This window comes from Eublepharis macularius, chromosome 5 (genome assembly GCF_028583425.1).
Source record: "Eublepharis macularius isolate TG4126 chromosome 5, MPM_Emac_v1.0, whole genome shotgun sequence".
NCBI lineage: Eukaryota > Metazoa > Chordata > Lepidosauria > Squamata > Eublepharidae > Eublepharis > Eublepharis macularius.
This window is the reverse complement of record NC_072794.1, coordinates 154,542,071-154,554,952: the sequence shown is the minus strand read 5'-3', so window position 1 is coordinate 154,554,952 and position 12,882 is coordinate 154,542,071. Positions and strand designations below refer to the sequence as shown.

Genomic DNA, 12,882 nt, shown 5'->3' with positions numbered 1-12,882 from the left:
GTTTTGGGTTATTCTAAATTGTTTTCCCACTTCAGGTAAACCCAAAGCGGGAAACCCGAATCTTTTTTGGGTGCACACCTCTAGAAAAGAGCAAGAGTCCAGTAGCACCTATAAGACAAACAAAATTTGTGGTAGGGTATCAACTTTCGTGAATCACAGCTCACTAAAGAAGTGAGCTGTGACTCACAAAAGTTCATACCCTACCTCAAATAATCTTATAGGTGCTACTGGACTCTAGTTCAGCTCAAGTTAAAGATAGAAGTGATTAGGTAATGACTGGACACAGCTGGAGAACATGCAGCAGTTATTTGATTGACCCTAAGTATAAAATCATAAAAAATGTGGATCAGTTGCTCAAATTGAACCAAGTTGCCTGGCTATCTTGCTGTAAAGCCAGAGCTTTTACATGTTCCAAAACAGGCCCTCTGGGGTTAAGGATGAATTATATATTTGAGGTTGATAGTGAGTGACCTCTCCCCCTCTTTTCTGAACAGTGGCCAATGCAGTACCGCTAGCTACTTAACTCCGGTGAAGACAGATGAAGTAATTAATGAGCAGCCGCAAAGGGTTCTTCACCTGTGCTGTGAGCCCAGTTTCATAATTTGCATGAAGCCTGGTTCATTTGTTAAACTCGTCTTTCTTCATTATCCAGTCTGCCTGTCTCTTTTTTTAAAAAAGAAGACTGGAATGCACATATATATTTATTTTGTTCATCCTTCATCTTTTTTTTTTAAATGGCAAGCATTTTTAACTTACAAAACCACTCTGGTTTTAAAGGAAAGATGTTCTGGTGACAGCATGGACGCTAGCCAATTGGCACCTTCTGCTCCTAGCTTTTCCCTGTTTTAAACTGACCAGTGTTGCAGACTTGTAGAACCAGTTTTTCAACACTCACCTCAGAACAAGAAAGGACACACTTATGTTAATTACAATGAGAGTGCTTCCGAATAGACTTTGGCACTCCAGAATTACACGTCTGCCCCACCCCTATATTACCACTGCAAATTTCATTTTTCACTTCATATTAGATGTGTTGTTCATGACTTTAAAACTGTTCTTCAGTATAGTAATGAACTAAAAGAAGTAATATGGAGTAGTTTCCAGAATATAGTAGGATCCTAAAAGATAACTCAAATTGTGCAGGGTTTCTCAGTATGCAAAGAGTTCTAAAAAAGAAAATCGGCCTCTGGGATTCACCTGTTGACAGTATCTGCTTGCTAAAATTTTTTCCTCTGTGCTTTACTGTGCTGAAAGCACAGTCAAGTTTGGAGTCATGAAGTCAGACAGTTGGACCCTTTAAAATCTGCATCTGAGACCCCCTTGACCTTTTGCCCTTCCAAAGTAAGATGGTAGTGACCCCAGGCAGATAGATCCTTTTCTGTGGTGGCACCTAAATCTGGAATGTCATCCTCGTAGTGGCTTACCTAATATCTAGCCTTTTGAGTTTTAATTGCCCAAGCATCTTGTTGCATTGTATGTTGCTCTGCTCTATGCCCGTGATACTTTTGACTGCTGCTGAATTTGTTTTAATGAATGCCTATCTTTTAACATGCCAGATTGCTTTAATTTGGTTTATTTAGTTGATCTACAGTTGGCTGAAACAGTTATAATATGGTCTTGTGTTGCCGTCGACTTGAACGTAATCCTTTTTATTAGGTTTTCTGGTTTTATTTTAGTGGTTTTTAAAAAATGGTGTTTAAAATGTTTATAAGTTCTGGCATGCCTTTTTGAATGTATGCTTTTTTATTTTAAAGTAGATGTGGCTAATAAATAGCTTAAAAATAAATCATGAATCACAGAGTTGGAAGAGCTCAAAAGAGTGTTGAGGCCCTTTACGTTTGGCCACAAACCAGGGTCCTTCAAACATGTGGCTTCTTGCAGATCACGTGAAGCTACTTTATACTGAATCCGGCTATTGGTCCATCAGGATCAGTATTGTCTACTCAGACTGGCAGCTGCTCTCCAGCATCTCAGGCCAAGGTCTTTCACATCACCCATCACATGAGCCCTTTTAACTGGAGATGCTGCGGATTGAACCTGGCATTTTCTGCATGCCAAGCAGATGCTCTTCCACTGAACCGCTGCCCCTCCCCAACCCACATGATCAACCCATACAATTCTGACCACATTGAGATGAGAACTGTGCACAACAAGGCGATCCTTGCAGATCTGATAACTTCCAATGACTCCTGGATAAAATGGGTATAGCGACTTGGGGGAACCTGTCCACAATGACTTGGGGGGCAATTTAAATTCCATCCTTACGGAGTAAGCTGCCCAGTCATGCAAGCCTCCTGGAGGATGTGACTCAGCGGTAGAGAACCTACATTGCATGCAGAAACTCCCAGGTTTGATTCCCTATTAACTCCAGTTAAAGGAGATTAGGTAGAGCAGCAAGATTCGAACCATGTAGCACCTTAAATACCAATAAGATTTCCAAGATTTTTGTATCTGATAAAGAGAGCTTGTATCCTGGGAATCTTGTTGGTCTTTAAGATGCTGCTGGACTCAAATCTTGCACTTCTACAACATGACTACCCACCCGAAACTATGTTTTTAGAAAGGATTGGGTAGTAAGTGGAGACCTTGCTGATGCAGATAGACAATAATGATCTTGACAGACCAGCATCTTCATGTATTCATGCCTAACAGATACAATCACCACTTCCTGATATGTGTGAAAAGTGTGCTGATGTGCACATGTCCTTGGGGTCCCTTCCAGGTCTGTGTTTCTGTGTGGAAGCAACCATTTTACCTTCAGGGCTACCAGATGTTTTTGCTGCCAAATAGCTGGTCCTCCGGGGGGAGAGGGGTTGCTCCTATGCATAGAACAATTCATAGGGGTCTGAAATCAGGGATGGCCCAAGTGACTTTGGTCATTGAGGCAGAATATCCGAATGGTCCATATCCGATTCCTCTGGAACTTGAAGCTGTCCAAGAGTGCTTCCATGTTCTTACAAAGCTCCTTTTCCATTTGATAGTACTTGTACAGAATCTCCCAATGGATGGGTAATGCCCCAGGGTCACATCTGTTTTATCTCCCATTTGGTCACCCTTATGGGCACCTTACTGTTTTATGGTAGGGCCTCTTCTAGTCTGCACTGGGCCTTACAGCGCATGGCTAAATGGTATCAAGATTGCTTCAATGTGTGTCCAGCGCTAGACTCTCCTCCTCCAATTTGTATTATTTAAACAAAGAAGTCCAACAGTGAAGTGGCAAGACTTAGATCCACATGCAAGATCACTCTCATGACCACCTTCCTTGTGTATCTAAAAGTCCAAATGAATCAGCTTGACTGCTGTTCCTATGAGAATACACCCTTAAAATCCTGCCTTGCTTGGGATTGGGGTATCTGAAGGTCCATCTTCTCCTATACATTCCTGCTTAGGAGTTAAATTCACAGGGAAAGACACCCCCCCCCGACAGTCCCATTGACCACAGAAGCTCATCTGGTAGGTACATGAGAGAGGCCCTTTTGGGTGATAGACCCACAATTATGGAACAGCCTCCCTAGGGAGCTACACCTAGCCCCTTCACTTTCAGTCTTGAGGAGGCAGAGGAAGGCAGTTTTATTTAGAACTGCATTTGTTTATTTTGCAATTTATTGATAGTTTTATATTGTGATTTTAAATTGAGGTTTTTTAATGTATTTTTGTCTGTCGTAAGCCTCCTTGAGTGCCCTAAGTAAGAAAGGTGACTAATAAATGTATAAAGTAAAATAAAGTAAATTTGCTGAAGGCTGAGGTGCATTCAGATCATCTGAACATGGCGTTCTGAAGGTGTTATCTTGTAAATGGGCAAAATCAACAACTGCCCGTACACGCACATTCTCTGTTACGGCTCCCACCTTTGGAATGGCCTGCTTGATTTGGTTAGGAGAGCTCCCAGTCTCCTGGCTTTCCACAAACTGTGCAAAACTGAATTATCCAGGAGGTCTTTTTATGCAGGTAGGAGGGCTGTCCTGTAAGAAAATAGTTCAAAGAGATGCATTGGTAAAGAGATAGGGACTATAGGTTATACTACTGCCTGTTGCTGTTGAGTATGCCCCTGCTGGGTGTTTTTGGCATTGTTTAATATGTCATGTTTAATTACTTATGCTTTGTTTCAACATTGTTTCAGCCCTGTACTGGATTTGTTTGGTTCAGATTTTTGGAAATTTTGTATTTGCATACCATATTTATTGTTTATTGCATGTCCCAGCTGTCGATTGTATTGACTTACACTGTGTAATTCACCTTGAGTTCCGTGAGAAAGGCGGGCGGATGGATGGATGGAGTCAAGTTAAATAATTTCCTTGACATTGATTAAGCCCTTTCTATCTTGTTCTGATCCACCCCAGGACTGGATAATTGCTCCAGAAGGCTACGCTGCATACTACTGCGAAGGAGAATGTGCCTTTCCATTGAATTCTTACATGAATGCAACAAACCATGCTATTGTTCAAACACTGGTAAGCTCCTTTTTTAATCCCATACAACTGTTTTACCAAATCTGATCCGCATTAATACTAGGGTTTTTTTTTTAAAGATCGTGCTAGTCGTTCAGGTTGAACAATGGTAACCATTAAAGGTTACTAATAGGTTGCTAATAAGATTCCCACGTGTCCTCTGCCGACCTGATGACGGGCAATATTCATTGTGGATTGTGAACAAGAAGCCCCTCACATGCAGATTATGACGAGGATAAGAACGTAAGAGGCAGCCACGCTGCATCAGACCAGCGGTTTGCTAGTCCAGCATCTCATTTCACACAATATCCGACCAGATGTCGCCCAGCTGGCCAAATCCTTCCCCTATTGTTGCCCCCAAGCAACAGTATTCAGACGACTACCGTGTCTGAATATGGAGATGACAGTTAGTCTGTGCGGCTAATAGCCATTGATGGATCTGTTCTCCACGTACGTCTGATTCCCCTTTTAAAACCAACTCAAGCAGTGGCCGTCACTTCATCCTGTCGTACAGAATTCTAACGTGACTCTTTGATTAAAGACATTTTTTCATTGAGTGCTTGCAATTTTGGTACAAGGAGAGGAGCAGTTCTCTCTACCTGCTTTCTGCAGCTTTTGAGGGGATCTGCCTCTCAGCACTTCTTGGGGGGGGTGGGGGGGTGGGAGGCTTGCTGAAATGGGTTTTACCAGAGTTCAGGGAAATTCAGTAGAGGACAGCTGGACTGGATTTGTTGATAAGGCTGCAGATGTTCAGCACTGCTCCAGCAACGTTTGGCCGTACACAGAGGATGCATTGCTGTTATTCCTCCCATTTTGCAGCCTGAAGAGAGCCTTGGGCTTCCTAACATGAGGGGATGCAGCTGGGCTAGACTTCCTTAAGGAAACATCAGCCCATCTTGGTGGTGGTCCCCTGTGACTTGTCAAGCCTTGTTTTGTTTTTTTTATGGATTGTTTCTGTTCTGTGCACAGGTTGCCACCCACTTGAAACAAGCCGAGCTGTAGAAGCAGAGACAGTTACTAGCAGGTCATTGGGAACAAACCTTTAAAGACCTGGAAATGCTTAGAAGGTGGTGCAAAAATCAGCCACCGAAAACGCAACTGACCTTTAACTTTTGCAGAACAGATGGCAGACATAAATATGAAATCTCTTCAAAAAAAGTATCATGTGAACTAGGTGGCTTGTATCCTGCAGTCAGTCTTGACTGGTCTTGCTTGCCTCCCACCCCAATCCCAAATGAGCCCCACAATTTTGTTCTGGTGGGGGAGGGGACAGGAGACCCCTCCCAAGGAACAGGAGATGGATGGGAGCCAAAGGTCTGCAGTAAGAGGAGGGAACTGTTGAAAATCCACCCCCTCCATTAGTAGAAACATTCTTGAGGATCCAAACCTTCATATCTACACACCCCAAAATACCAATGAAAATTTGCTTCGCCATAGTTCTTTTTCTTACAGATTCTAAGCTAGATCTACAGGAACCCAGCACAGGATACAGATTTTGTATTCATTAATTGCATCTCCCTGGTGGCCACTTTGAGTGGGGAGAAAGAAATGTTAAAGCCCAGTCTCTGACTGTCCTTTACATTCTCTTTCTTTTGAAAAAAGTAAACAGAAGAGAAACAAGAATGTGGTATTGATGCCGTTGGTACAATCCGCCCATGTTTCCCCTCTGTTAAAAGACTCAAGTTATTTCCGCTTTCTCATGACAAAAGGCATTAAAAGGGGATTAGACAAATTCATGGACGGGAGGTCCATCAGTAGCTGTCAGCCATGGTGACTAAAAGGTATCTCTGCATTCAAAAGAAGTAAGTCTCTGAATACCAGTGACAGTATGCAACATCAGGGGTTGACCTCTATGCCTTGTTTTTTTGCCATTGCCTGAAATGGGATGCTGGACCAGATAGACTATTAGTCTGATCCAGCCAGCTTCTTATGTAAGCTCTCTAGTGGGGCCAGATAGGCAACGGGTCTTTGGAATCATTTGTATGTCAGTACAAATCATAATTTGTAAATGTAGATGAAGCGTTCCACTTTTGATTGGGAGGGACCCTTGTGAACATATTCATGTCTGCTACCTTTTATTTGCCCCACAGGTTCACTTTATAAATCCAGATACTGTGCCGAAGCCTTGCTGTGCCCCGACGCAACTCAACGCCATCTCCGTCCTCTACTTCGATGACAGCTCCAACGTCATCTTGAAGAAATACCGGAACATGGTGGTACGGGCCTGTGGCTGTCATTAAACATACTAGACTGGAGAGCTCCATGTGGCTCACAAGATGTGCAGGGTGTTTTTTAAAAAAAGAAAACATGGATCATTTTGAGCAAGTCTCCTTCCAAACATGCCACAGATCTTAGGATTTCTGAAACAGCCAAACAGGACGAGCGCCAGACACAGGTGGCATTTTGAGCAAGTTTTGCTTTAGCTTGCAAAGTGAAGATTTTTCTGCAAACTGCTGCACAATATAAATCAGGACTGAGGATCAGTTTGTAAGCAGGTCCGTGATTCTGTAGGCAAGCAAGCGCTTCCTGAAAGGTGATTCTTCAAGGGGAATGAACCTTTTAACAAAAAGCCATCCGTGGTGAGAAACATGTTTGTGCATGTGTTTGAGTGTATGTAAGTGTGTGTGTGTGCGCGCACAAATTTATAAAAGTTCCTCTTGGAGAAACGGATAGTTTCAATTAGAAGGAAGGAATGGATGTGCCTGGATGAACCAGGTATTCTGCTAACATTATTAGAGATACCTGAAAAGTGTCCCGTTATCTATATGGATATCTCCGTCTCCCTATTTGCATTGTGTGTTTGGGGTGTTTGCCCACCAAAGCAGCTATGCAATTTTCTCCAAGCAGATCCTGGCCATTGTGTGCATATTGTCTGCAGCTGTGCTTCTTGTTCCCCATTCCAAAGTGCAGACAGACCGGAAGGATTGTTGTCCATAACATGCTCATTTGGCTCAACTGTGCATTTTGTTCCCCATTCAGAAATAGATTTAAGATCTGAATCGCTGTTGCACATCTCCACTGCAGTTGACTTAATTATGCAATGGCTTGCATAATTAAACTATCAGTCTCTCTTTCTTCTTCACAATAAAATGTGTAGCGGATCAGCGGTGATGGTTGCGAATCTGCATCCTGTTGAGGAGTCTTAGCCACAATTGCAAACATTTGGTTTTCACATGGAGAACCAATAATAATAATAATCACAGAATCTGAGCATCCCTAAATTGACCTTCTTTCCTGTCGTTCAATCCAGCTTCAGAGGCAAGAGAAAAGTCTAAGGCTTCAGAACAGGAAAATTCTTTATATGCATGGAGATGTGCTTAGTACAGAAATTATCTGTATTTCTGAACAGCTTTCTCCCATCCTCTGGTTCTACATTTCTGTTTTAATTTCTTACCAAGTCTGGCATGGGAAGAGTAGGGAACAACTGTAAGATGAGAAGCTAAACAAAAGAATACAGTGGATCATATCCAGCAGCTTCCCATAGAGATCCAAATTGGATGCAGAGATCACTATCTTAAAGGCATGGGTTAGGGTACGGGCAGTATCCTTATCTAAGGTTCAGGTGATATCATTCCTCTTGGGTTTTTTTGTAACCCTGTAGATAATAGATCATACATTCAGAATTTTGAAAGGGTTGACTACAAATGTCTTACAGAATTTAGGCAAGGGAAAGAAACTTGGAGGGACTTGAACAAGTCTAAAACGTGGGGACTACCATGGATTAAACAGAAGTCAGTGAGAAGAGAATGGGAGAAATCCTGAGCAGGTGTACTCAGATGAAAGGCCTGTTTTACTCTGAAGAAAGCGTTCTTGGGGATGCAGACAATTTGTCATTTAAGACTAATAATATTTTAAATTGCACCAATGGAGAGAATTGTCTCCCAGAGTGGCAGCATTAAAGGGCTGTTGTGTTTGGCCTGGGTCTGACCATCACTGAACATATGAAACTGCCCAACAGTTGGGTTCGACCCATCACTTTGCCATTAAGCTTGTTGAGAAGATCAGTCACACACTCTCAGCCTAGCCTTATCGCTCGTGTTTGTTGTAGGAATGAGAGTACCATGTACATCTTGGGGCAGGCGGGAAGTGTACATCTCGGGAGAATGGCAGGATTAAAAATAGTGCTAGATAGGTGTTGTAGGAATGGAATGGAAGAGCAGCAAGGATGTTCCAGAAATACTTGGTTAAGCCACTTGCACTCATTCCACCTATCTTTAAAAGGTTTTTGTATACAATCAAACTATGAAGGGGTTGGAACACTTTTCTAATGAGGAAAGGGTGACATGTTTGGGGATTTTTAATTGGAGGGGAGAAAGCGACAAGAAGGGGAAGAAGCATTGTTTTACAGGTTTCTATAAAGAGCTTGGAGAGGAAGTCTTCTGCCTCTCTCGTATTTGAACCAAGTCATCCTTTGATGAAGTTATGGTAGATTCTGGACAGCAAGGAGAAAGTGTTTCACGCACAAAGTTTTGGACTCACTACCACGAGACATTGTGATGGTCACAGTGTCTTGAATGACTCTTTAAAATGTGTACACGTGAATGGAACCCATTGTAGCTCAACCCCATTCATATAAATAAGTACAAAAGACAAAGGGGAAAAAATTCCCATTGTCAGTTTTTCTCTGCTTAGCAAACCTTGAATTTCAAATGCAAACAAGTGCATTCTGTTAATGAAAAAGTTCTTATGGTTGATTTCCACCCCAACCCCCCAAACACCAGTTATAGTACAACTCTAATAAAACAGACAGAGCTTTGTTTATTTCCCTTTGGAATAGCTAATAAACATGGGGAAATGGGATGGTGGAGGTAGGCATAAACTCCCTTCCCAATGGTAAGTTCCAGATTGGGGCACCACATGTAGGCTATTTAAAAGAGGAAGAAAAAAAATAAACCCTCTTGAGGGCGCATACCCAGAATTTGCATCACTACGTCTGTTTTGGTCCTACCAGTTGGAGGGTCAGTTGGATCTGACAGTGCAAGACAGTTTCATATGTTCATGGAAGGATTTGGGCTTGTGTCTTCCACTTACAGCTACTCTACCCTACTGCCCTGCACTAGCCCTTCTATAGTACTGGCAGAAGTAGCACAAATAGCCTGTATGAAGGGCAGCAACCCCCTTGTCTTCCAAGTTTAAACATTAGTGTGCAAACGTGTATATGCATAAATTGCAAAATGGATGGATTTCTAATGTGACCTTTGGGACTAAATTAGGTGCCCACTCCTAATTCTGGGGAAGAGATGTGGAAGGACTCCCTGTGAAGCCTCCATGAGGCTCCCTAAAGCCTTACAATATGGAGCTCCTTCACAGAGCTGCTGTAGCATGGTGGTTAAGTTGTTGGACTGCGAATCATAGCTTTGCTGGTTTGAATCCCACTACTGCCATGAGTGCACTGTTATTACTGTTGTTATCATTTCCAGAAGTCTCCCATTGGTCTGGCACATCACAAGAGAAAATACAGGTAGAGGGAAGTGTTTGGATTGCATGTAGGTTCCAGTATCTGCTTTATTTTCAGAGGAAATCACTTAAGGCAATAAGCACAATATGCGTATTGATAACTAGAAAGATCACCACCAAATGTTTGGGATCGGTTGCACGCCCCAGGCTGTCATGTGTAACTCGGAGTGTTTGATAAATGCATTGGAATGTTTGATAATGCAAATAATGGAGAGAGCAGAGGGGAGTGGATTGGCCTACTTGCTGATGATGTCACAATGGACCATCACTTGGTATTGAGTGTAATGATTGTTCTGAGAAGGAAAATTTTGTGGGTTATTTCTCGGGTGAAAGATTGCATGGGCACATGCAGCTATCTCTTATCTTCTCTTTTCCTTTAGTTTTTTTTATTGTACCTCTCCGGCTCACACTGGTGAAGCAGGGAGGAAGAAGTGGACAGATCTACACATGGGCTTGCAAATTACAAAAAACCTATTATATACTTCTGGGGTGCACTGAGCCTTGTTTGGGGAGTTTGGAAGCTTCTTCAAGAATTAACACGATGAATTAAATACCACCCTGTATGTATATAATATGGCCATGGGTAAGCTTTTGAAGTGCCTTGCCTTGCAATCCACATTGGCGGCTATCCTTCGACATGGGAGGGCCACCGTTGATAAATTCTTTCACTGTGTACACTCCAATCTCTTTATCTGTTTTATGGGGATATTCATTTCCTGGGTTTATTTCTATTTTTTCCCCTAAATAAACGGCAGGCTTTCTGCTAAAGTTTTATGTAAGCTCCACTGTTTGTACATGTTTGTGTAAATAGTTTTCACAAAAGCAGAACAAAATTATTTATTTCAGTCTCTGAATTTCCTTTATCCCCCCCAATCTCATTCAGGAAGAAATGATTCATCTCCCTTTTGAACACATTTGTTTCCTTATTTAATAAAGTATTTATTAACAACTGTTGGCAAAAAATATACATTTTTGGGTCTTTTTTCCCCCTTTAAAGCAGTTGTTTTAGATTGTTGTTTGTGCAAATTAGTCAAATAAATCCTTGTGGTTTTACATGTTTTAAAAAAACCCTCTAGTTTTGTGTCTTGATGTGGTCATTTTCCATTTTTAAAACGTCGTCATCTTCATTTATAGTTTGCCTTTCTCACTAGGACTCAGAGTGGTTTACCAAGATAAGAACTATTCAGCCAATTAGCAAGTGAATTACAAAGATAAAAAATATTTCAATCTAACAGCAAAGTTCCTAGTAAAACAGAATAAGACGGTGGATCTGCAAGTGCTACGATAAAACAGTCTGGAGGTGATATGATAAAACAGTTCATTCTAACAGCAGTGAATCTTACTAAAACAATAATACAGAGGGAATGAAACTGAAGAACGAGAAAACATAAGCAAACAAAAATCTAAGGCAAAAAATCCCAATGTCGGTAATATTCATCCTTATATAAAACAAGATTCTTAACAAAAATTCTTAATAGACAAACTAGTGCAATGGAGCTAAGAATTAAAGAATTAAAAACATTCGACGTCGGATGTTTATTCCATGTAGAAGCCACCTCCTGGGTTGATCATTATACTACCACTTGCTTTACAAGAATGCTCTCCTGAACAGTTCTGTTTTGCACGTTATACAAAACGAGAGAAGCACGGAGGCCTTCCTGACTGCCTCACGTAGCAGGCCGTTCCATAGTGTGGGGCCCCCACAGAGAACACGCATGCGCAAGCAGTTGCCAATTTTCCCCACTTGCAAGTAGGCACCTTCAGAAGGCTTTGCTGAGATGAGCACAGCTGTTACGACAGACCACAGCAGCAGAGGTGATCCTGCAGGTACATAGGTCCATCGTGCAGCTTGGGCCTATGTTTACTTAGAATTAAGCTCTACCACATTTAGTGAGGTCTACTCCAAACGGAAGAAATGCACAACACTGCATCCTGTCTAAGTTTGCCAGGTCTCCTGCTACAGCGAGAGAACTCCTGGATGGAACCCCCAGTGCCAGCCACTTTTCTGGTGGGCGAAAAAAAAAATTGCTGTCATCCTGATGGTGTTACATCACTTCCAAGGGGCAACCCAGTAGTGATGTCACACCACTCTAGGAATCACCAGAAACTCTATGGTTACCCTAGAGTATCTGGCAATTCAGAGCATCATGATGTCACTTCCAAGTTTTCTTCAGAAGTGACATAAGCCTGTCACACTGATGACACAACCCATGTCCCTGCTGGGAACCCTAATAGTGTTCTATCTAATTTTTACTCAGAAATAAGGGGTACAGTGTTAAGGCCTACTCCTATGGAAGTAGGCTTGGAATAACAGGCTCAGCTACACCCGAATTGGAAGTGTTGTTGACCAAAGCGATACTCGTTTATTTGGTTTTTTTATCCCTCTCCCAAGTTTCTCCAGCCAGTATGCATTGTGTGTTACCCCCTCCCGCCATTTATCCTTACGCCAACCTTGTGAGGTAACTTGGAGTTCCCAGTCTTGCCAATTCTGAAAGCACTTTTGCTAACCATTAAAAAGTTTGCAGTGGAGCTCAGGGCTAGTCACAGAATATTAGGAGATTCCAAGCTAAGCATTCTCACCCTGCCCAGCAGAGACACCTGCTTCCTAAGGGGCACGCCCTGCAAGTGTCTCCTGATCTCGTCTGAACCACTTCATGCACTGAGGAAACAGAAGACACCTGGAATTGCTTTTTGCCAATTTTGCACTCCATATGCGGTGGTGAAGGAAATGTACTTTGCACTTGCTCAAGTGTACGTCAATCCATTCCTATTTCACACGTTCCATGGCATTTGAGCCAGGGTATTTGAAAAACAATATTGGGTCTAAGCCTGGCATAAATGACACCGTGAACTGCTCTAGCTTATCCTTCAAGAAATCTCAAATTTGTATTAAAATGATTTTTTTCCCATGTGGATTGTATTCTTAAGAAGAAACTCTCCCTGGAAGCAGGGGAAGAAGAGGTCTTTAATGTGGGGT

The 12,882-nt window shown here is 42.2% G+C and overlaps 1 protein-coding gene across 1 annotated transcript in view; it reads left to right on the top strand.

Annotated features, from left to right (window-relative positions):
* Positions 1–10,967, top strand: part of BMP7 (bone morphogenetic protein 7) — a 90,984-nt gene extending 80,017 nt beyond the window's left edge. Inside the window, exons 6-7 of the mRNA XM_054980196.1 lie at positions 4,341–4,451; positions 6,539–10,967. Coding sequence (XP_054836171.1) covers positions 4,341–4,451; positions 6,539–6,688 — 261 coding nt within the window. The 3' untranslated portion in view covers positions 6,689–10,967. The remainder of the gene's footprint in view (positions 1–4,340; positions 4,452–6,538) is intronic.
* Positions 10,968–12,882: the final 1,915 nt, after the last annotated feature.